Here is a 24,419-nt window from a genome sequence, read left to right as displayed (position 1 = left end):
ATCTATTCCTCTATAGGCCTCAGTTCCCCCTTTGTGTAAAATGAGTGGGTGGGATGGTGTGGACCCTGAGGGCCCATCCTGCTCTGAAGCTAAGATTGAATGACCCGGCATGGCAATTCCAATAAGGCAGCTGGTACAAATATTATTTGCACCCCCATTTTGCAGATGCTGAGACTGAGACTCAGAGAGGGCCACAGGGCTGTGGTCTGTCTGTGAGGGGCTCATATAAAATTTTTTTCATTTGTTTTTGGCAATGGGGTTAAGTGACTTGCCCAGGGTCACACAGCTAGTAAGTGTTATGTGTCTGAGGCCAGATTTGAACTCAGGTCCTCCTGAATCCAGGGCCGGTGCTCTATCCACTGCACCACCCAGCTGCCTCTCATATAAGATTTTAAGGAAGAATCACCCATTGGCTAGATTAGCACCAGCCCCACCTAGTCCTCAGAAAAAAACTTTCCTGTTACCAGTTGCTGAGACTGGCTTCCTGACCAGAGAGGTGGGGTCAGAGTGCACATATCTGGAGTTAAGATCCCAGCCTTCTAACAGTCAAAAAATCCCTGACTTTGGGCATGCCCCGGGATGGTGCTGACTATGGAAAGTGAAGGCAGGGCTGCAAAGGGATGGTTAATGCAGCCTAATACTTCTGACCCAGATAGGAGAGGATAAAAATCATCCAGGAGAAAAATTGGTTATAAAATGTCTAGAATATTGAAGCAGGCACACACACACACACACACACACACACACACACACACACACACACACACACACACTGGTGTCCAATTATTTACCTGGGCACAAGAGGGAGTGTGGTACAATGGCTAGAACGCTTGATTTGGAGTCAGAAGCACTGGGTTCAAATCTTGTATCTGCTTCTGATTTATCACTTGGGTGACCGAAGTCTGAAGCAGCTTCATCTGTAAGTTGAGGCAGGAAGGCAGGGCAAGGCACTTAACTTCCTGAGCCCTGGTTTTCTCATCTGTAAGTTGGGTACATGAATACCTCCAGTCTGGCCCTTCTTCACGTTTTGTTGGGATACTGTGGAGCCACGTCAGCTGGGGCCCCACGGCAGCAGGGAAGGCAGACCTGGTCCCCACAGAATGGCATGAGCAGGCTGGGTGCCCCCCCCCCGAAGCTAGCCTGAGCTCCCTGGTCAGGCCCCAGGAGACCCTCAGCCAGCCAGCCACCGATGGAGGGAGTCCACGGCTTTGGGGTCTGCGGGGTTTTCTCAAGAATGTATTTATTTTAGATTTCTGTGCTTGGAGGGAAAAAGAAGGGGTCTGAGTGAAGCCCAGAGGCAGCCACCACAGATACCACACAAACCCTGTCCCTCCCAGGTGAGGGTCAGTGGGAGGGCAGTGCAGGACTGACCAGCAGCCAGGGCTCCCACCCAGGATTTCCCAGCAGTGACTGGACTGTTCAGCTCACTGCAACTGAGGCCGGCCTTTGGGCTCGGTTTTAAGAACTGTGGGCAAGCCCTGCTGCAGAAATATCGATGGGGCCTCAGCAGGAGCAGCGGCTTCTGGGAGACAGCACAATGAGACCAAGAAGGAATGAGGGTCAAATGGACCTTAGACCGTCAGAGCTAGGAGGGATGGTAGAACATAGAACCCAGACCATCAGAGCTGAGGAGGGCCTTAGAACATAGAACCCAGATGGTCAGAGCTAGAAAAGACCTTATTACCTAGAACCCAGACTGACCGCTAGAAAAGACCTTAGAACCTAGAACCCAGACTGTCAGAGCTGAGGAGGGCCTTAGACCCTAGAAGCCAGACTATAACAGCTAGGAGGGACCTTAGAACATAGAAGCCAGACTGTCAGAGCTGGGAAGGGCCTTAGAATCTAGAACTCAGACTGTCAGAGCTGGGAAGGCCTTTAGAATCTAGAACTCAGACCATCAGGGCTGGGAAAGGCCTTAGAACATGGCACAAAGGATTGTAACCAATGAGCCTGCATCAAGCACCTACTGCGTGCCAGGCACTGTGCTAGGCACCCTGAGGACAAAAAATGAAACAGCCCTCAGTGCTAGCCACGCAGGGTGGGGCAGAACCAGATCCCTTTGGGTTCCATCTCTAAGCCGTACGTCCTCGGACCCTGGTGCTGCTCGGGCCCCTCCAGGGCTGGGAGCCATTGCTCACACATTGCCTGTGTTTCTTTCAGTACGAGATAGCCATGGACCGAGTTCAAAAGAGCAAGCTGTCCCTCTACAAGAAGACGATGGAGGTGAGTCTCTTGGGTCACCAGGACACAGTGGCAGCTGACGGAGGAGCTCTGGGGTTGACCCTGGGAGCTGGCAGGGGCCAAGCAGAAGAGAGGGAGCGGTCGGGTCTGCGGAAGACATCGGGAGGGGGCAATTCTGAGGGTGGGTGGGCCCCCCTCCGTGAACAATGGGTGGACTCCTGGGTTACTGCACCCACAGGGTGAGATCTGACGAGTGAATCAGCAGCAGTGATGGGTTCAGGCTGGGGTGGGGTCCCAAGTAATTAATACACACTCAGCACCAGACCCATCTCCTTGCCTGGCCCAGATATCCAGCTGGGATCTGACAACAGACCCTGACAAAATATTTAATGTCCTTCAGGACTAGGGAAAAAGAGCCTGAACTAAGAAAAGGGGGTAGAGCTTCCTAAGGAAAGGTCAAGGCCCTTCCCATTCCCCCCCCCCACCCTCTCTGTAGCCCCTTGCAGAGTGTCAGTGGGGAGGGCTAGAGACCTGAAATGATGGGAAGCCTGGGTGAAGGATGGCCTTCTGCTGGAGGACCTGGGGAAGAGCATCCCGGCCACACCAAGATGGTGCTGAGAAGCTTGCCTCTGGAAGCCTCCCCTCCTCGCTCTCTATTCTTACTTCGCTACCCCAGGGCCCTTGGGCTGCTTTGGGCCCCTCTTGCTGCTGGGGAGGAAAGACTCTTATAGACTCCTTTCTGTTGGATGCGGGAGGGACCAAGTTGGCCACTGTAATGGAAGAGCCTGGAAAGAACTCTGAACCCAAGGGGACAAATGGGGGAATTTCAGGCACCATGGGAGACATTCTGGCACTGGGGAGTCTTCCTAGGAGGAGGGCACACTCTGCCCAGGTCTCTCTGGGAAGAAGTCTAAAGTAGACTTTGATCATGGGCTGCTCCATGTCATGGAACCTCCAGGAGGACTCCTCCTCCACTCCCAGAAACACTCGCATATGGGCTCATCTCCATCCTTTGACTCTTCCTGTGATCCTTCCCCATCACCCCACCCCCACTCCCACCCACCCGTGGCTCATCCCTTAGGAGGAGGGGCCCATGGAGAGGAAGGGGGGAAGAGCCTCCTCTCAGAACCTCTTTCATCTTCCCTCCACAGTCCAAGAAGACCTATGACCAGAAGTGCAAGGACGCAGATGAGGCGGAGCAGGCCTTTGAGCGCATCAGCTCTCAGGGCAACCAGAAACAGATGGAAAAGGTACGCGGCGCCTGCCCAAACCAACCAGGTGTGAGAGATGGGGCGGGGAGAGGCTCAGGCCTCCTGGGAGGACATGGCCATCTGCTCCATGCAGGGAGGGGAGAGGCAAGTGAGCTGCAGGCGCCACAGGGGTTCTCTCTTTTGTCCCCCTTCTCCCATGATTTCCATCACCAGGCCGCTTCACGCTCTCTCTGTCAGGTTTCAGGAAAGGAAGAAATGATTTTATTTCCTGCCTAGGCCGGGAAAGCGGGGGGCATTTGGTGCTCTAGGGATGCAGGCAGGGAATGGAAACAGGATAGCCCTAGTGGGTCTGGGCTGGGGCTTGTTAGAGGGGATGCGAAGGCCTTCCTGCAGAGATATCCAGAATGGGAGGGGTGGCTCTGTGAGGTTTGGGGGGGACCTGCGGGTCAGGGTGAACTTCTCTGATTCTGAGGTGACGGAAAGAAGGAACAGTGGCAGTAGGGGAGAGTGGGGAGAGTACTGAAGCCAGAAAGACCTGGGTTCAAATCCTGGCTCAGTCACTTCATAGTTCTGACCCTGGGCATCTCTAACAGGAGACAGCTGGTCTGGCGGCCTCCAAGCTCTCTTCCACTTCTAGATCCAAGACACTGAGATTTTATGGAGCTCTCCCATTTAACTTGGTGTTCACAAATACATAATTAATAATTAGTAAATAATAATAATAACTATAAATAATAAAGCATTTTAAATATGCACAGGAGCAAATGAGAAGAGAGGACACAAACAGGACAGTTTCATCCTGCCTGGCTAAGTCTAACCAACACTTTAAAAACTAAACTGTGCATAGCAGAGGTTCAGCTTCATACACAATCCCCTGCCTCTCCTTTCTGCTTCCTGTTTCTTCATATACTGCAAGGTTTGTGTTGGTTAGTAATTCTTAAGTACGTCATGTTTTTTTAAATGTAAAAAGATCCCTGTTTCAGGAGAGCCCATTAGCTCCTGGGGCAGCCCGCCTGCTTGTGGAGAGCCCTAATTGTCTGTTTTTCCTTAACACTGAGCCCAAATCAGCCTCTTTTGTGACTTCCACCACCCATCCTCCTGGCTCTGCCGTCTGGTCGCCGCTCTCATTCTTATGGCACGCTCAAAGGCTTGTTTATCCATGACTCTGGTAATGCAAGAATTATTGTCCCCATTTTACAGAGGAGAAAACTGAGGCTCAGAGGGGAGGTGACCTGACCAAGGTCACAGAGATAGTAAATGCTGATGTGGGGATGTGAACCCACATCTTCCAAGTCCAAGCCCGGCCCAGTTTCTCCTACAGCTCACTGCCTCTCAGACGTGTTGGCCCCAAAGGGCAGGTTGTGGAACCTGCGGAGAGACAGGTTTTGGTTCTATGTACAGGGAAAACTTGCTTGCAGTTATGAGATCACAGACTTAGAACTGGAAGGGACCTTGGAGACCTGTGGTGCCATTTTACAGATGAGGAAAATGAGACTGAGAGAGGTTCCGGGTCACACAGTTGGTATGTGTCTGAAGTGGGATTTGAACTCAAGTCTTCCTAATTCTTAGCCCAGTGCTCTATCCACTGGGCCATCCATCCCAAAGTAAAATGGCCTTATTCCACAGATGGTGAGTTCCCCATCACTGAAGGTATTCAAGCAGAATCTAGATGACCATTTATTGGGGTCATATTGGGGATATGACCCCAACTGGGGGTCACTACTGGGGATGCTGTCGAGAAAAGTCCTACTCTACACGCAGATTGGGCCAGACATCCTGGCGGGTCCCTTCCAACTCAGAGAGTCTCCGACTTTCATTTTATTACATGGAGAGACTGCATGAAATCATGGAAATACTGGTCTATTCAGAGGAGATGGTGGAGTCCAGTCCATTATTGGACTTAGACTCAGGAGGCCTGTGTTCAAGTCCCCGTCTGTTGCCTTCTAGCTGTATAAGCCTGGGAAAATCACATTAGCCCTCGGAATCTCAGCCTCCCGATTCTATAAAATGGAGGCAATGATGGTCACACCACCTACTTCACAGAGCTATTGTAAGGACAGAATTCACAGAATTCAGTTCAAGCAGTTCTAGGACCAGATGCCATGATCCCCATGGTATGTATTCCACACAATTTTTAAGACACAGGACCCACCCTCAGGGAGATCTTATCGACCTGAAGAGGAGAGAAGATAATATATGCTTCAGGGCTAAAGTGCACAAATCACAGACCCTTCATGCCCTGGGAGTCACATCAGTGGGGCTGGTGTGGCCTGGAAAGCCTTCAAGAAGGAGGTGGGACTTGAGTTGGGCCTTGCAGGGTGGCTGGAAATGAGGGTGGGGCACCGCAGTCAATCCCTGAAAGAAGAATGGCCCAAAGAGAGATGCAGAAGAGCAGTAAATACTATGGGGCCATGAATGAGCCTGCTGTGCACTGGGGACCACAAGAAAGGCTTCCATGAAAAAGGGGCTGGGGCCCAGACGTGTAAGATGCCATGTTTTTCTTCTTTGTGTTCTAGAGTCAGAACAAAGCAAAGCAATGTAAGGATGCGGCCAATGAAGCAGGTACAGCCCCCCCCTTCCCACTCAGCAGACCCCTGCCCTTCCCTTCTGAGGCCCCCAAAGCACCCCTATCCCACGCCCCTTGGGAGACTCCTCAGGCCACACAGGTCTGCCTTGAAAAGGGTAATGGAGGTCAGGGCACCGGAGCTCCTGTTCTGCGTTTGTCATTAGGGAAGGGAATAAGCTTTTATTCAGCACCTACTGTGTGCCAGGCACTGTGCTATGTGCTTTTCATAAATGTTACCTCATTTGATCCTCACAACAACCCTAGGAGGTAGGTGCCACTGTTATCCCCATTTTACAGACAAGGAAACTGAGGCGGGCAGAGATGAAGCGCCCGCCTTGCCAGGGCTGGATCTGAACTCAGGTCTTCCTGACTCCAGGCCCAGCACTCTCTCCACTGCACCACCATCTGCTTGACCTTGTGGCTGGTCACTGTGCCCAGGCTCACGCCTCTGCCCTTGAATCCTCTGCCCGCTTGCGATTCTGCTATGCCAGTCCTGGCTTCTTAGATCTTCACCCACATCCCTGCTTACAGGATTGCGCCTTACAACAGAGATGTCAGCCTCAGGCAAAACTCCCAACCAGATTAAAACGTCCTTGGGAAATGTGTTAACAAAATAAATAAAGCGCTGCTCCTGCACACAGATAACACATAACATCACAGAATATGTATTCTATCATCATATAATGCATAGACACTACACGAATATAATAACATAGATGACGTTAATTTGTGGTTTTCTAACTCAATGTGCAGCCCGCAGGGATCATTTCTATTGAGTCTGACTTATCTGTGCCCATGATTTATCCCTCCTTTTAGACGAAGCATCTTGAGGACAAGGGCTGCTGTTTTCTATCTTCATATCCTCAGTGCCTCAAACAATGCCTTGTACACAGTAGTCACTTAATAAATGCTCATCGAATTGAATGTTATTAAAATCAAAGACAATGAGTGATGAAATGCCCCTGTAACTGCAGTAGGTACTGCAAGAATTTGAGAGGAAGAGATCTTTGAGGGCTGGGCTAATCAGGGCAGGCTTCCTAGAGGAGGTGGGCACTTGAGCTGGGCCTCAAAGAGTGGATTTTATTTGGACAAATGAGGGTGGAGGGAGGGTGTTCCAGGCAGAGACATTCTCTGGTTGGACTGTTTTTCATCTTTGTCTGGCACAGTGTTGGGCAGTTCAGGGTTGGGAGTCATACTTCCTGGGTTCAAATCCTGGCTCTGCCACTTGCGACCTATGTGACCTTAGGCAAGTCACTTAGCCTTCTTAGGCCTCAGTTTCCTCATCTGTAAAAAGAGGAGGCTGAACTACATGGTTTCTAAGACCCCTACCAACTCTAAATCTATGATGCTAAGGTCCTATGGGCTGGTTTCCCAGGAACAGAGAGCACATGTTGGGGCCTGCCTGGCACTGCAAGCGAGGGATGGACCACAACAGGGTTCCTCTGGCCACTGACTGATTAGGTCCAGCCCCTGGTCAAGGAGATGACGACAGTTGGCTCTCGCCAAGGGGGCCACTAGTGGGCTGGTATGTTTGCTCTTACCTGCAAGGCTATCTTGACTTTCAAACTAAACCCAGCAACTTTGCAGACGTACTTGCCTTTCAGAGCGGATGTACAAACAAAATGTTAACCAGCTGGAGAAAGCCCGGTGTGACTGGGAGCAGGAACACCAGCAGACCTGTGAGGTGAGTGGTACCCTAACTAGAGCTAGCCTGCAATGGAATGAATGGGGGGTGAGGCCGTCATCACTGGCAATGACCACCAACCAGCCATCCTGTGTCAGAGATGTCAGAGAAGTGATGCCTTGGGTGAGATGTCAGACCAGATCCCCTCAAAGCTCCTGAGCATCCCTGATTACTCTGGTTGCTATCATCATCATCCTATAGAAGGGGGGATAAGCCATGGGCACAGATAAGTCAAACTCATTAGAAATGATCCCTGCAGGCTGCACATTGAGTTAGAAAACTACAAATTAACATTATCTAGGTTATTATATTCATGAAGTATCTATATATTACATTGTGTAATTATAGAATACATAGTATGTGATAATATATGTTATCTATGTGCAGTAGTAAAACCAACAGGCTTCTTGGCAGAGGTGGAGGCCTATGGGTGTGAATTACTACATAGTTGATACATTCGTTTTGCTGAACTATTTTTTCCTCTTTTTTAAAAATTCTTTATTGTAGAGGATGGCTCTGTGTGTGTGTGTGTGTGTGTGTGTGTGTGTGTGTGTAAAGAGAGTGAGAAAGACAGAGATTGGGAAATGAAAGTGATATAAAAAAAAGATTTCATCATTTTTTTTTAACAACCAAGAGAGGAGATTTTAATTCAGTATTGGGAAAAATGATCAGAGTTGTCCAGCAAGGGAATGGGCTGCCTCTGAAGGCAGCGAGTGCCCCGTGGCTGGAAGCATTCAAGCAGAAGCTGGATCTTCTATCAGGGTGGCACAGAGGCCACCCTGCTCATAAAATGGTTGAACCATGTGACTTAAAACCCTCTTCTAAGAGTCTTTGACTCTATAAAGGTTTCCTGGAGGAGGCAAGAAAAGTCTTAGCTAAGAGATGGTGAATGAGCTAGAAAAGAAACCCCTCCTGGATTCACCAAACTGAACAGGGCTAGAGATATAACAGAGAGACAATAGTGACCCGTCTGGAGAGCTCTAAAGACAAAATGCCCCACGGAATAGTGGCAGGTCCCACGGCTCCTTCTACCTGAGCTCCAGCGAAAAAGACAAAAGAGATGACAATAGCAACGGTAATAACAAAGCAATTAGCAACTAACGATAGGAGTAACTAACATTTATGTAATACTCGGACTATGCAAAGCACTTTGTAAATGCTACATCCCTGGATCCTCTCGGGAACCCGAGGAGATAGGTGCTATTATGATCTCCACTCTACAGATGAGACAGCTGAGGCAGACAAAGACAACTAGTAAGTGTCCAAGGCAGCATTTGTTCTCACGTCCTGTACTTTATCAACATTAAATGTAAAATAATCATAGAATGATGGCAACTTGTTCTAGAACCATTTCTATCTAAATTTCATCAGACAAGAACACTTTTTCTATAATAATAGTACTTAAGATGGCTCATATTTCTAAAACACTTTGAAGTTTACAAAGTGATTTCCTCACCACAGCTCTGTGAAGTAAGTAGTACACATATTATTATTCCGATTTTACAAAGGAGAAAACTGAGGCTTAGAGAGAAGTGACTTGAATAAGATCACACAGCTTGTAAATGGCACATTCTGATTCCAAAACCAGTCCGGTGTTCTAGTGGATCATGTTACCTAAAGGATAGGCTGATAAGGCATGAATATGAAAAAATATATATATCTGTCAGCCAGGGGGGCCTGGCCCCGATGAAACAGAGCTAGGTGGTATTACAGAATAACAGATCATTCCTCAGCCCCACTTCAGGAAATCTCTTTCTGAGTTTAGGCCTTTCAGCTCCAGGAGTTTGACCGACTCACCATTCTCCGGAACTCCCTCTGGGTCCACTGTAATCAGCTTTCCATGCAGTGTGTCAAAGACGATGAGGTAGGTATAGCTCTCTGCTCCTCCACCTGACCAGTTCCCCTGCTTGCATTTCCTTGGTAGCCAAGGCACTAGTCGGCACCCCTCTACCCACTGGTGGTCTAGCAGAGGCCCAAGGTGAAGGGCACTGATCTCAGCTACAGGAGCTTTTTCCAGGAAGGAGGGTTTCAATGGACTGCTTCTGGACGGCTTTTCAACAGCACTTAAACAAGAACAATTCTCTCTTCACATGGCAATAACAATAACTAACATTAGAAGAACACTTTAAAGTCTGTAAAGCACTTCCCATGTATTATCTCACTGGATCCTGATAATGACCTTTGCAGCAGCAGCTTCAATGACAGGCACACTGACCGAGAAGCAACAGTCTGGTTTAGCAGCTAGAGAGCCTACCTTGAAGCTATGAAGACCTGGGTTTGAGTCTCTCCTCTGACACTGGCTGAGTGACCCTGGGCAAGTCAATTCACTTCTCAATGTTCGAGGCAACTTTGTAACACCCCAAGTTACAGAACAGATGCTAACTTCATTGGTGGAGGGAGATTCCTCATCTGGGAGTTCTCTTTACCAGTGAAAGCACAGTTCAGTCCTTATCCCTACTGACCCTACAAAGTAGGCGCCTTCATTATCCCTATTTCACATATGAGGAAATGAGATTTGAGTGACTCCCACAATCACACAGCTGATAAATGCCTGCAGCAAGATTCAAACTCGGGTCTTCCTGATTCTAAACCTCTCTATGCATCGTACCACCTCATCTTCTCCTAAGAGCTTTCTTAAACAAGATTTCATCTGAACCTCATTACATTCTTGGGTGAGCTAGGTGGCAGAGAGATGATTGTGTCTTTTTCATAGAGGAATGAATGGGGCCCCAGAGAGAGCCAGTAACTTGCCTCGAGTCAGTCAGGGAAGTAGCAGAACCAGGGCTAGAATCCCCATCTCTGGGCACCCTGGCCCTATTCTTTCTCTGTGCCTCCATGGCAGTCTGTCTCCTTTGCAGTACTACGAGAATGTCCGGATAAGTCTAGAGGGCTGCAGCATAGAGGCAGACATAGACTTCTTCATCCAGAATAAAATGACGGGAACAGAACGGCCGGGTGAGTCCAGTTTGAAGTTTTTCCAGGAGTGCTTGGGGGAGGGGGAAAGGGGAAGGGGCACACTGGGCTTGAGATGAGCCCAAAGAGAGACTTCTACACCACAGCCTCAGCCCAGGACAGACACAGAATGTTGCCCTGAGATGATTTTAAAAAGGAAAAGAGTATGAGGCAGCCCTGTATATTAAGAATACATACTCAGTAGAAATCTATCCTGCCCTACAGGAAAATAGATAAAGAAGAGGATAAGAGAAGGGGGGCAGATAGAAGGGAGGGCAGATTAGGGGAAAGGGTATTCAGAATGCACACTGTTTGGGGGTTGGGGAAGGGATGAGATGGGGAGAAAATTTGGAACTCAAAATATTGTGGAAGTAAGTGTTGAAAACTAAAAATAAATAAATGAATGAATCTTTAAAAAAAAAAGAGAGTACATACTCAGAGAAATCTAAGAAGGAAAGGAGGAAATGGTAAAGAATATTTGGGACCAAGGAAGTAAGGAAGGAAACAAACATTTTTTTAAACACCTACTCTGTGCTAAGCACTTTATAATTACTACCTCATTTGGTCCTCACAACGATCCCAGAAGGCAGGTGCTACTGTTATCTCCACTTTTCAGTACAGACAACTGAGGCAGGGGTTAAGTGACTTGCCCAGGGTCGCACAGCTAGTAAGTATCTGAGGCTGGATTAGAACTCAGGTATTTGGCCTAAGATGCTTACTAGCTGTGGGACCTTGGGCAAGTCACTTAACCTCTGTTTGTCTTAAGGAAAGGCAGGAAAGAAGGAAATGGCAAACCACTACGTTAGCTTTGCCAAGAAAACCCCACAGACAGTACTGGACTGCTATGGTCCATGGGAACATAACTGAACGACACCTTCCTAATAAAAATAATAATTAATAATAGCTAACATTTACATAACATCTACTATGTGCCAGGAATAACTATTATCTCATTTGAACATCGCAACAATCCTGGGAAGTAGGTGCTATCATTACCCTCATTTTACAGAAGGGCAAACTGAGGCAGAATGCCTTGTCCAGAGTAAGTATCTGAGGCTAGAGTTGAACTGTCTTCTTGACTCCAGGCTCCAGTGCGCCCCCTAGTGTCTCAGGTGGTAAGTCCAGAGCCAGCATCTAGAATCTGAGTATCAGAGCTTCTTGAGAACCAGCAGGGCATCATCAAGATCAGGTCCTGCCAGATTAACCTGGGTTCCATTTTGACAACAGTCAATTATTGAACTGATAGTTCAGAAGAATACTACGAATATAATTAACTAAGAGTTTTAGCAAAGTGTTTGCAGTATTCTCAAGTGGAATCAACAAGCATTTATTAAGCATCTACTATATGCCAGGCATTGGGGATACAAAGAAAGGCAAAAGCCAGTCCTTGCACTCAAGGGGCTTACAATCTAATGGGGGAGAAAGCATGCAAACAACCATATACAAACAAGCTATAGACAGGATAAATTGGAGGAAATATCAGAGGGAAAGCATTAGTATTAAGGGGGGTGAGGTAGGTGGAAAAGGCTTTGAGCATAAAGTTTAATTCTCTTGTGAAAAAGAGACACATAGGCTAAATGCTTGGACAGTTAAATGAACTTGGAACTGGTTGAATAACTGGACTCAAAGAGTAGTCTTATGGCTCAGCATCAGCTTGGAAGGTCTCCAGTGGGGGGCCTGGGGATCTGTGTTTGACCTGTGGAGTTTAACATTTTTATTAAGGACTTGTATAAAGGCAGAGATGACATGCTCACCAGATCTAGAGATGACCGCAAGCTGGAAGGCATAGCTGGTAGATTTAGGACCCCAAAAAGGCTTGACAGGCTAGAATACTGTACTTTACTGAATAAGATGAAAGTCAATAGGGCTAATTATAAAGTCACATTTGGATTCTAGAAATTGACTTTGTGAGTACAAGAAGGGGAGAGACATGATTAGACTTGAGTTTATGTGGCAAAGATGTAAGCATGTTCACAGGCTTTTTAAGCTCGATAAGAATCAAGTTTGTGATATGGGGCCAAGAAAATGAATTCAGCCCAGGCTGAATGAAAAGAGGCAAAGCCCCCAAGAATGTGCGGGGTGGTCCCCAGGTCACCCCAAGGAGTGACCGTCTTCCTGTATTCTGCCCTGGCCAGACCATATATGGAATACTGGGTTTAGTTCTAAGTATCACATTTTAGGGAAGACATTGATAAGCCAGACAGCAGAGAGCCATGGGCAGCTGTTAATGGCAACGGGGCTCCCATCCATGACTTCAAGGCTAGGGATGTTCAGCCTAGGTGAGAGAAGATTCTGGGGACATAACTGTCTTCGAGTATTCACAGAGGACAGTCTAAAGTTCTTCTGCTTGGCCGCAGAGCAAGCGGCAATGAGTGGGAAGGTATAGAGAGGTTTGGCGTCAATGTCAGAAAATGTCAGAAAAAACTTTCTGATGATTAAAACTGGCTGTAAGTGGAATGGGCCGCCTCAGGAGGCTGTGTGTGTGTGGGGGGTGTTTCCTGCTCTGGACATCTTCAAGCAGGAGCTGGTGACCATTTGTCAGTGTGTCTGCCCTTTTATAGGCCTGGTTTGGACTGGATGGCTGCTGAACTCTGACACTCTGCCGCCCTTTCTCTCCATGCCCTATTCCAGGTGGTACAGAATCAGGGCACCACCTGACTATTGGAAAATGGGGTCTTCGAGTCCAGAGGCCAGGCTTTGAGTCCTAGCCCTAACATCTGCTTGCCAGGTGACCCTGGGAAAGTCACACATAACTTCTCTGTGCCTTAGTCTCCTTATCTGTAAAATGGGGGTAAGGATCCTAGACCTGCGTTTGCTACCGTAAGAAAAATGCCACAGACATGGGAGTCATTTCCTTTGGCTCCAGAGGACCAGAGATTTAAAGCCAGAAGGGAATTTAGAGGTTGTTAAGTCTGACCCCCACATTTTATAGATGAGGGTACTGAGGCCCCAGAATATGAAGATATGCTCATGGTCACCCTGGTGGGTTCATAAGATCATAGATTCAGGGCTGGAAAGTATTTCAGAAGTCACTGACTCGAGCCCCTTCATGTTATAGATGAGGAAATTGAGACTCGGGGGTAAAAGGATTTGACCAAGGTCATGAAGTGTTTGAAGCAGGGTCTAAACCCAGGTCTTCCTGACTCCCAAGTCCAGTCTTCTATCAACAACCCCAATGCCAGGATGTCCCTACATCTCTCAGCAGGAAATGGGATTTGTGCCCAGGGAGGGACTTCCTAGAGCTCCTGTCCTAGGGGTGGTGAGAACTTTGAGATGCCCATTCCCCGCCTCCAACCCCCCTCTAACCTATGGCCTTCCCTCTGGTGGAAGGGCTGGGCCTGCCTGGGAAAGGCCCCCTCCGCTTTCCCTGGACAGTGGGAAGGTTGGTTCGCCCAATAGCAGCGGAATGAGGGGAAGCAATGGGAGGTGCCTTCATTGGCCGTGAAAACCCTTCCTCACTCGTCTCCCTTTTTTCTCTACCAAATATACAGAGGCCATTCTCTATGAGAACTACTATGATCGAAACCCCAATGGAGGATCCCACAGTCCCAGTCTTTACCCTGCGTGTGGCATGATTAAGAGGTGAGGACCTGGGGGAATCCGGAAGGCTGAGGGGTTGCATGAATCTGGCAGGGGTGGCTGGACATCTGACCCTTGGACTTGCCAAGTCCATTCTGCCCCACGTGCAGCAGGAGCTGTGGCCACAAGGGGATGCACTAGCCCAGGGGAGGCAGGTTTGGGGCAGACTGCACCCAAGGTGCCTGTAAATACATCCTCATTTTAAATTGTTATTTTATCTGTTGTTTTTACCCCCTTCAGATCACAGGACTTTTCTGTAGCTGGTATCCCTTAGAAAGATCCTTCTCTGCAGACCCTGCCCCATTGTCCAATTTAGTGTTTAGTATCCAAAAAAGTCACAACAAAGATGAGGCAACAGTATCTTTGTCCCTAGGGGACTGAATTTAGGTGGTGCCTAATTTAAAGCACTTAACAGCCCTTGAGCAGCATAGAAACAACAGAGCTCAGCAGCTAATTACCAAGAATTTTTTTTTCTTCACTTGTGATTTCACTGGAGTGAGGCAATTCCCAGTGGGAGAGTATGCCCCCCCAAAATTCCGCAACCTAATAGTCTTAGAGAGTTACCTGGAACACTGAGAAGTTCAGGCTGGACTTGAACCCCAGTCTTTCTGAGTCCAAGGCCAGCTCTCTACCCATTGTGGCGTATAGCTTTTCCTTCCCTCATCTGAGAAAGCAGAAAACTGAGGTCCAGAACAGTCAAACGAGCAAAAATAATTAGGCAAACTAGGAAACCACCAGGTGACAAGCGGGGGTGAGCTCCGGTGACTCACACCCAGGAGCCTCTATCAGGGGCTTCACACCAGTATGCCAGGGTCTTGGTCCTTTCCTTAGGGAACAGTATCCTGCATCATCTCCCCAGAGGAGGTCAGTGTACCCCGGGGTCGTAAGCCCAATAGGTAGTATTTGCCCTCGGCACAAAATTTAGGCTTCCTTCCAGGTAATGTATTTTAATGATCCAAGGGTTTCCACCCCTGGAAAGGTCCTTCTGACACCTGTACTAATCCCTTGTTCTGCTGCTAAGTTTCTGCGAAGTCTCGGCCAAGACATTTCCCCACTAGGGCCTCAAGTTCCTGGCGGCTGATGTTTGTCTAGCAGAATGCAGTAGAGTGAGTTTTTCATATCCACCCTCTCACTAGGTCCTTGTGATCTAGGGAGGGCAAGGGCTATCACCCTTATTTGACAGAGGAAGAAACTGAGGCCAGAGAGGTGAAAAGCCTTGCCCTTTGCCCCAAAGCTAGTAGCACCCCCCCAACCTACTCTTCTGACTCTAAGGCTCTCACCCCTATGTCCCACCAAGACCTTTGAAAAACACCTGAGGCTGAGTTATAGTTACCTTATTTCTGTGTGAAGCCACACCAGTACCATATTTCTCCTTAATGCAGCATCTCCTAAATGTGTTTTTTATTTCTCTGTCTGTATTTCTAACCTGCTTTCCAAATTCTGTGTTTCATGTTATGTTCGCACCTGCAAACTTCCTTGATGCCCTCTTACAGGCCTTGAGGAAAAAAAAATGCTCCAACAAACACCTAAGCCTTCCTAACCCGGGACCGACAGCAGTGCACTGATAAGGAGCCCAAGCTACCTTCAGTCGGAGAGTTTTTCATCTGGGTTTCCTGTCTGCCTTTCCCCCTGAGCCCTGTGCTCAGGCTGTCCTGATCCTGATGCCTGCTTCCTCTTAAAAAATGTTTTATTGTTGCTGTAAAAAAATGTGTCACTCCTATTACGTTACCTTTCCCCCAGTATTCTCCCTTACACCCAGGAAGTATGGTTGGCCAAGTGAAATGGGCACTCTGACCACGTCCAAACAGTGGATGCCTTCTAATGGAGGCACGTCCTCCAGAGTCGAGATCAATCATTGCATTGATTTGTGTTGTAGTGTCTTCTAGTGTTTTTTCCTCTACTTCCACTTTCAGCTTTTCATTGCCTCTCTTGTCAGAACAGATATGAGTTATTTCCTGCTGCCTACATACAGAAGCACAGGCCCCAGAGTCAAAATCAAGTAACAATTTCCCATTGCTTTAGCCCATTCAGATTTACACAATGTTTTCCTCACACCTGTCCTGTAAGACATGTGGATCGAGCATTATTAGGACCATTTTATGGAGAAGGTAACTGAGGTCCAGGGACTTGCTCAAGGTCACACAGTTTAGCAGCTGCTTGGTCATTTCCCCATCTCCTTCCCACCTTCCTGCTGCCCCCCAGCCTGGTGCTCTCATAAGTATAACCCCAACTCACATTTCTACAGTCCTTTAAGGAAAGTTTACAAAACACTTTATAGAGAATACCCAGTGAGGAAACTCCCTCTACCCGTATAAATGGGTACCTTATCTGCAACTTGTAGTCCTAGAGAGTTTCCTGGGGCCCAGAGGTTCAGTGACTTGGCCGAGGTCACACAGCCAGGACGTGTCTGAGGTGGAATTTGAACCCAGGTCTTCCTGGCTTTGAGGCCATACTGCCTCTTAAATTGGTGCTATTATTATCACTATTGCACAAATGAGGAAACTGAGGCTCAGAGTCTAGTGACTTGTCCAGGGTCACAAGGCCAGCATGTGTTAGAGGCCAAACTCAACTCCGACCTACTCTCCTAAATGTATTTCCTTTGATCTGTGAGGTGGCTGACCTGAGACCAGAGAGGCTTGACTCTGAGCTCAGCTCCCTATCTGCCGGCCTCTCGGGGCAGATGCCATTATTCCCATCTTACAGATGAGCAAACAGAGGCTAGACTTGTGAGTGCACTGATGTGAGCTGATGCAGTGCAGCACCTCGCCTTTCCTCAGGCACTGAGAAGATAAAGGGGAGGTGCCCGTGGTTGGGGAGTTGTTTGGTGTGAGGTAGGTCAGCCCTCCACCCACACCCCCCCCCATGCTTTAAAGAGTAACCATTGTTCTCTCTACTTTATGAACGGATTGCCGGGAAGGCTTATTGGAGGAGGTGGTACCCAAGAGGAGCCTTGGAGTATGGGTGGGATTTCTGAAAGTAGAGAGTGCAGGAAGGGACTGTGTTTGGGGGACGAGTGAGGAGTCCGGAAAGAGTTCCATGAAAGGCAGTGTGGTGCAGTGGGCAGACAGCTGGCCCAAAGCCACGAAGACCTGGGTTTCAGTTTCTGCCTTTGACACATACTGCCTGTGTGGCCCTGAGCAAGTCAAACCCAGATAGAAGTGGATCCTGCGCCTCTGCCTCCACTTAGAAAACCACACATCATCCTCATCTCTGCTGTGTTACATTTTTATTTATTTTGTTAAACATTTTCCAATTCTGCCCCTGTGAGTCTGACAGCTCTGACTAGGGACTCTCTTGAGATGGCAGCTTCACTGAAGGTACCAACCTGCACCCGTAGAGGGATTTCCTCACTTGGGAATTCCCTATGCCAGAGAAATCACAGGTCCCTATAGAGTGACATGCAGGGGAGTCATGGGACAAAAAGCAAGTTGGTGGCAAAGAGCCTTGAATGCCAGAGTAAGGAATTTGCCATATCCCCTCACATCACTAACCCATCCACCAAACTGTGGAATGACTTTAAATATCTGTACACACACATACATGCATGCACACGTACACACAATGCACATATACACACATACCACACACTGTGGAATGACTAAATATCTGTACACACACACACACACACACACACACACATACACACACACACTCTCTCTCTCTCTCTCTCTCTCTCTCTCTCTCTCTCTCTCTCTCTCTGTTATGTAATTCCCACCTGCGGCTCAGGTCCCAGGTTACCTCTGCTGAAATCTCTAGAAAAAGCTTCCTTGATCTAGAAAAAGCTCCCCTTGATTTCAGGTGAAAAGCTGAAAGGAAGGAGGGAGGTGATGTGGACTCTCTCTGACCAGAAGGAAGATTAGGAAGGAAAACCAGCAGCAGCAGCCCCTCCCCACACACTGGGGCAAAGTGGGTTTTCTAAGGGATTTCTGGCTCCTGGCAGTCACTATCACAGAAAATGAGTGCTGGGGACGCGCGCGCGTGTGTGTGTGTGTGTGTGTGTGGTGTGTGTGTGTGTTGTGTGTGTGTGTGTGTGTGTGTGTGTGTGTGTGTGTATCTTGGTCTGTGTGCCTTTTGTTATGTAATGGCGTAGCAGATAGAGTGCTAGGCCTGGAGTCAGGAAGACTCATCTTCCTGAGTTCAAATCTGGCCTCAGGCACTTACTAGCTGTGTGACCCTGGGTGAGTCACTTAGCCCTGTTTGCCTCAGTTTCCTCATCTGTAAAATGAGCTGCATAAGGTGTCAAACCACTTCAGTATCTCTGCCAAGAAAGCCCTAAATGGTGTCACAGAGCTGGGCAGGACAGAAATGACTGAACATGTCCACTGTGTCCTTTGCCAAACTCCTGCTCATGTCAGGAGGGCCTTCAAGGCCACTTGCCTGGAGTCAAGACTGTGAGAAGCCTCAGAGAATAGATTTGGTCTCTCTTGCTGCCCCTCCCCCATGGACTAGCCATCCCCTTCCCCTCCCCCCCACTCCTAGGGGTTTTCTGGTGGAAAGAGCCTCCACTGTAGCCAAAAGAGCTGGGATCCCCATCAAATCCCTGACCAGCTGTGCAGCCTTGGACAAATTCCTCCCCCTCTCTAAGCCTCCTTCTCCTCCCAGAGGAGAATAACAGCCTTTGCGGCACTTGTAAACTCGGCAATGCTGGAGGAGCTGACGCTCTCGATAAAAGTCTACAAACCAGAAAAGAAAGGAAAGCGGCTGAGGAGAAGGCTCTTTTTACAGAGCCGTGGGGCCAGGGATCATGCAGTGTGGTCGGACTCACAGCCTGAGTCTGACAAGCATGACTAAGTCCCCATTCTGATGTGCCAGAGGCAGAGCATTCAGAAAGGAACCTGTTCCTGCCCTCAGGGAGCTTACATTCTAATGGCTAAAGGCTTCCAGATCCAAAGTCACAGGGCCCTCTGGGCTTAGACTCTCCTTTAGGCCTCCCCTTCCTAGGGCCTGTCCACCTGGAGTGTCTCCCTGCCCTGGCTGGCCTGGGCTGCATCTGAGGACCCGCCTGGGCAGGTGGGGCCAAGTGGGCCGAAGCTCCCTACTAAAGGGTAGGCCTCCAGGTGAGGGGCTTGGGGCCCCCCAACTCACTAAGAGGCCAACCAAGGCATGAGCCCACCTAGGAAATCACAGCTTGAGGGCCCTCGTGTTACCCAGGAGACCACTGAGTCTGAGGGTGGTAAAAGCAGCCTGTCTAACATCCCACAAGGTGACAAGTGAGATGTGAACCCAGGGCCGCTGACTCATTTTTCCATTTCTCACACTGACTCCTACTGACCTTTTGAAGTTAAGTTGGGGGACGTTTCAGGTGGACAAAAGCAGCCCAGGCAAAGGGACAAGGCCCTTCCCTGTGGGGGGTCCAGGTCACCTTAACCCAGGGCTCTTGGGACAGGGAGGGGCTCTGCCCCCACGTTCCCCTAGCCTCCCCCACAGAGTCCCTCTCCCCGGAGTCAGCATGAGACCAAGGCTGTGCCCAGGGAAACTCCCAGTATAGACAAAGCTTTCTCGCATTATCAGTTTAGCCCTGACCTCAGCCCAAGGCTTACCCACAACCAGGGCAAGGAGGCCACCAGCCCTGGCCGGGCAAGGGTGTGACTTTGGACAAGTCACTAAGACTCCCAAAGCCTCCACCTGCTCATCTATGAAACGGCATCACAGGCCATGAGCTAGAAAGGGAAGGGAGCTTTGAGGTCTGCCAGTCCAGGTGGGAGGGGGAGTGATCTGTCCAAGGTCACTTGGCAAGTGACCCAGGAGAGTCTGTATTTGAACTTGGCTCCTGTGGCTCTAGGAACAGAACAGCAGCCCCTCTGCAGTGATATTCATAGTTAGCAGTCCCTCCCCACACTTCCCCTAGGACTGTGCTCTGTAAATCAGTGGAAGCTGCTCTGATTATTTCCTAGGGCATAGGGCCACTCACCTCCCCCCACAGAAGTGCTGCTGGTCTGGGGGACGGGGAAGTACATCGCCTCTCTTTATCCTGCCCATCCCCCAGGGTCAGTGGGGACTCAACCTGGGCCACAGTTCTCCTCTCACCCCGCCCCATGCCTATCCTTCTCTAGAGATTCCCCCGTGTGCCTACATGGCTTCCCACTCTGCAGGTCCCTCCTAGACTCACAGGCTTCCAGATTTGGAAGGAGCCTTAGAAATCATCAATCCAATCTTTCCCAAACCAGGAGCCCTACAAACGGCCATCTCTACTTGGAGACTTCCTGTGATGGGAGGCTCAGTACCTCCTAATAATAATGATAGCTGGCACCTCCTGTGTGCCAGGCATTGCATGGAGCACTTCACAAATACTATCTCCTTTGATCCTCGTATCAACCCTGCGAGGCAGGTGCTATTATTACCCCCATTTTACAGGTGAGGAAACTGAGGCAGACAGGTTAAGGGACTTACCCAGGATCGAACAGCTCCTAAGTGTCTGAGGCTGCATTTGAACTCGGATCTTCCTGACCCCAGGTTCAGTGTTTTATCCAATGCTTTCTCTAATAATCCATTCCACTTTTTAACAACATGAATGCAAACCTTCCAGCAGAGGGAATTCTGAGCCTGAGTCACCTGGACGAAACTGTAACAGAACCTAGTTTTCCCTCCTGAAGACAGGTGGGATGGAGGATGGAGGATGGGGGTGGGGAAGAGGAGAGCATGAGGACCAGACCTAACAATGAAAGGCGGCTTCGAGGGATGAGAGGGAAGAGGAAAGGCCCCAAAGACTTACCAGGCCAACCTCTCACGGTACCAGAAATCTCACTCCTATAACTTTAGTCTTTTGGGCTTTTGAGTTCCCCCAAATAAAGCACAAATACTCCCTGTGTGATGGGGTTCACCTACGATTCATCAGTTAAGACTGTAGCAGGAGTCAGAACCCACAGCACTGAGGACAGGATGTGGGTGGCCAGGTGACAGTTTGAATGGAAAAGATCCAGGGGTCTTAGTGGACTGCACGCTCAATGAGAATCGACAGAAGAAGGCAGCCCAGAACCCTAATCTGACCCCAGGACTCTGCCTTAAGAGAGCCAGAAGAGGTGATAATCCTCCCCGCCCCAGTCAGGCCACAGCTGGAGTGCTGCCTTCAGTTCTGGCAGATGTTTTAGGGAGGGCTCTGAGATGCTCAAATGCACCCAGAGAAGAAAAACCACCTGGGAGGAGAGCAGGAGTGCAGACCCTGCAGTGATCAGTATGTGAAAGCCCTGGGGACGTTTGGCTCGGAGAGGGGAGTGGTGATAACCACCTTAAAGTATTTGAAGGGCCGGCCCAGGAAAGAACTGAGACTTCTTGACACCAGAGGAAAGAACCCGGAATAAGGACAGGAGGTTAGAGGGGGCAAGTTTTTTTCCTTGGAAAAGGAAAAACTTCCTGAGTTGTCTACAAGGAACGGACTGTCCTGGTAGATATCGAGCTTCTCATCAATGGAAGGATTACATGTAGACTGGCTGAGCCCCTGTCTGGGATGTAGGAGAAAGGACTCTTGCTCAGGCTGAACTGGATGACCTTTGTGGTCACTTCCAGCTCGAGGAGCCGGTGATATGGTGAGGGCTGGCTGATGCTCAGGACTTGGGAAATGGGACAATGGGTGAGCTCTTAAGGGAAGGACCAAGGCTGTTTGAGGCTGAGGAAAAGCACTGAGGGGGAGGTAGGAGGGTCTGGGACAAACTTTAGGGACGTCACGGTTTTGTAGGACTTACAAGTGTTCTGCTGTCCACCGTCGTGGGTCACATCTGGACAGATGGTGGGAAGAGGGGCCGCAGGAGAAATCTGCCCCTAGGGGCTGGGGAGGGTGGGGAGCCGAGAGAGAAGAATCTGAGAATGTTCCCGCCCTCCAGATGTCCTCCAGGCTTTCACAGAAGGAGTGTGTCCCAGCTCGAAGAAACCCCAGAGATCGTGCTAGTCTAGGGGTGAGCAGAGACAGCCCTCGGGCCAAATCTGGCCAAGAATGGTTTTGCATGTTCAAATAAAATGAACATTAAGTAAAGCTTTAGTGTAAAGAAATAACATAAGTAAATGAAGCTTTATTTTAAAATTTTTAAAAAACCGTTCTTAGATCTGTAGCTGGACAAAACCAGGTGCTGGCCTGCTGGTCACTGCCTACTGACTCCCTGGCTTCCTGTGAATCCCACCTTCTCCGGGAAGCCTTCCCAACCCCTCTTAATTCTACTGCCTTCCGACTGTTACTTATTTCCTATTTACCCTGCTTATATATTGCTTTGTATGTGTGTGTGTGTGTATTTGTTTACATGTTGTCTTTTCTATTAGATTGTAAGGTCCTTGAGGGCAGGGAATGCCTTTTGCCTCTGTATTGTATCCCTAGCTCTCAGCACAGAGCCCCGCACACAGTAGGTGCTTAATAAATGCTTTTTGATGGATGGATTGGAAGTTTGCCAACGCCCTGACCCAACCTTCACATTTTACTGAGATGGAAAACCAAGGCCCAGAGGGACATGGTAATTTGTCCAATATCACAGAGCGGTAGATCTGAGACTTGAACCCAAGTCTTCTGGCCATAAAACGTCCCAGAGAACATCTGTAGCCCTGTTTTTTTACCCTTGCCCAGGGTAATACTCGTAAGACTCAGAGACAGAAGAGAATAACTGGAATCCCAGTTCTGGCGCTTTTTAGCCGTGTTCCCCTCTCTGACCCGCAGCGTTCTCCATCCGTAAAATGGGCATCTTGTTGGAAAGAAAGCCAGGGTGAAGCTTTAGGCCTTACATGAATGTGGGTGGCTCATCCCTGGGGTCTTGAGAGAGAATTTTCCCAGCCTTCTTTCCTTCTCACTCCACAGGTTCTCAGGGTTGTTACACGGGAGCCCCAAAAACATCACCGAGAATGTCGTCCCCTCCGCCCCTCCTGCAGGTAACTGTACCTTCCTTTCTGGATAAAAGCTCAGAGCTTGAGGGGGGCAGGAAGGGTGTGAGCGGGCCCCTGCTCCTTGTGGCAGGGCTCCCAAGAGGGGCTGATACGAGCAACCATGGAGTGGAGTTATGGAAGGAGGGACAAGGAACTCCCACTGAATCAGCCACAGAACATCGGAGCTGGAGGGGACTCCAGGCATCACCCTGAACAACAACTTTCCTTGACAGTGAAGGCGACTGAGGCCCAGAGACAAGGGAAATGACTCCAAAAGTCACACAGCATATTAATGGTAGAACCAGCCCTGGAACCTGGGTCTCCTCTCTCTGGGCCTTTCCCAAATGCTGTTTGAAGCTGGCTTACTGGCCCCATTGGCATCCAAAGATGCTGAGATTCTGGGCCTGGGTGGTGCCACCGAGAACAGCTGAGGATATTTTTCTGTGTTTAATTTAGGAAAGTGAGTGGGAGGGAACCAGAGAAGGCACCCACAGCAGCTGAGGCTCTTCCCCTAAGAGTCTGGCAGCCCAGACCGGGTAGTGATTGTTGATCCCAGGTGTGGCCCCAGTGAGAAGGGCGGAAGACCAGAGAGAGAGAAAGGGGGGGGGGGAGAGAGGGGGAGGGGGGAAGAGAAAGAAGAAGAAGGAGGAGGAGAAGGAGAGAAGAAAGAAGAGGAGGAGGAGGAGACAGGGGCAGAGAGAGAAGAGAGAGAGAGAGAGAGAGAGAGAGAGAGAGAGAGAGAGAGAGAGAAGAAATATCCAAATGGCAATGGGGGGGGCGCCCTAATCCATCATAGTTGAGCACACTAAGCAAGCATAGTGAACAGAGAGCCAGCCTCAGGCAAAGAAGTCGTGCCTGTAACGCTTGGGGCTGTGTGATTCTGTGCAAGATAATTAACTGGTCTGGACTCCAGGCAACTCAAAAAAAAAAAAAAAGGAATAAATTGCAATAAAGGACATTTCCTCCCTGGGATGAGGCTCCGGGCATCGGTGGCCTCACTGGGTGGATGTGAGGAGTGAAAGTACTTCACAGTTGGCCAATATGCCAGAGGGCCTGAGGCTTCAGGGAGCGGTGGGAATTAGACAAGGCCTGAGGTCCCTTCTGGCTCAGATTTTAACAAACTCCTGCCCTCGAGGAGTTTACAATTTAGATTGGGGGGAGGGGCATTTGGGGGTCCTTTTCAGGAGGCTCCTGGGGTCCAGTGGCTTTGTGCTCTCAGGGGGGGCCAAAAGTGCCAGGGAAACTCACAGCACTTTTCTTGGTCAGGCCTCATCTCTGCCCCTCTGCAGAAGAACGACATTGTCTACGCAGACATTGTGCAAACTAACTTAGCCCCAGAAACCTTGGCCCAGGACTACAGGGTGCTCTATGACTACACAGCCCAGGTGAGCATGAGGAGAGGGCCTCA

General features: G+C 49.3%; 1 protein-coding gene across 3 annotated transcripts in view; it reads left to right on the top strand.

Annotated features, from left to right (window-relative positions):
- PSTPIP1 (proline-serine-threonine phosphatase interacting protein 1) overlaps positions 1-24,419 on the top strand; it is a 101,043-nt gene that overhangs the window by 73,195 nt on the left and 3,429 nt on the right. For all 3 annotated transcript variants that reach the window (XM_020975985.2, XM_020975986.2, XM_020975988.2), the window contains 9 exons: positions 2,161-2,223; positions 3,333-3,431; positions 5,909-5,954; positions 7,563-7,642; positions 9,408-9,506; positions 10,501-10,597; positions 14,086-14,176; positions 22,947-23,017; positions 24,278-24,396. In XM_020975985.2, coding sequence (XP_020831644.1) covers positions 2,161-2,223; positions 3,333-3,431; positions 5,909-5,954; positions 7,563-7,642; positions 9,408-9,506; positions 10,501-10,597; positions 14,086-14,176; positions 22,947-23,017; positions 24,278-24,396 — 765 coding nt within the window. The remainder of the gene's footprint in view (positions 1-2,160; positions 2,224-3,332; positions 3,432-5,908; positions 5,955-7,562; positions 7,643-9,407; positions 9,507-10,500; positions 10,598-14,085; positions 14,177-22,946; positions 23,018-24,277; positions 24,397-24,419) is intronic.

The sequence above is a fragment of the Phascolarctos cinereus genome, unplaced genomic scaffold (genome assembly GCF_003287225.1).
Source record: "Phascolarctos cinereus isolate Bilbo 61053 unplaced genomic scaffold, phaCin_HiC Scaffold_3;HRSCAF=262, whole genome shotgun sequence".
NCBI lineage: Eukaryota > Metazoa > Chordata > Mammalia > Diprotodontia > Phascolarctidae > Phascolarctos > Phascolarctos cinereus.
This window is presented reverse-complemented; position numbering and strand designations above follow the sequence as displayed.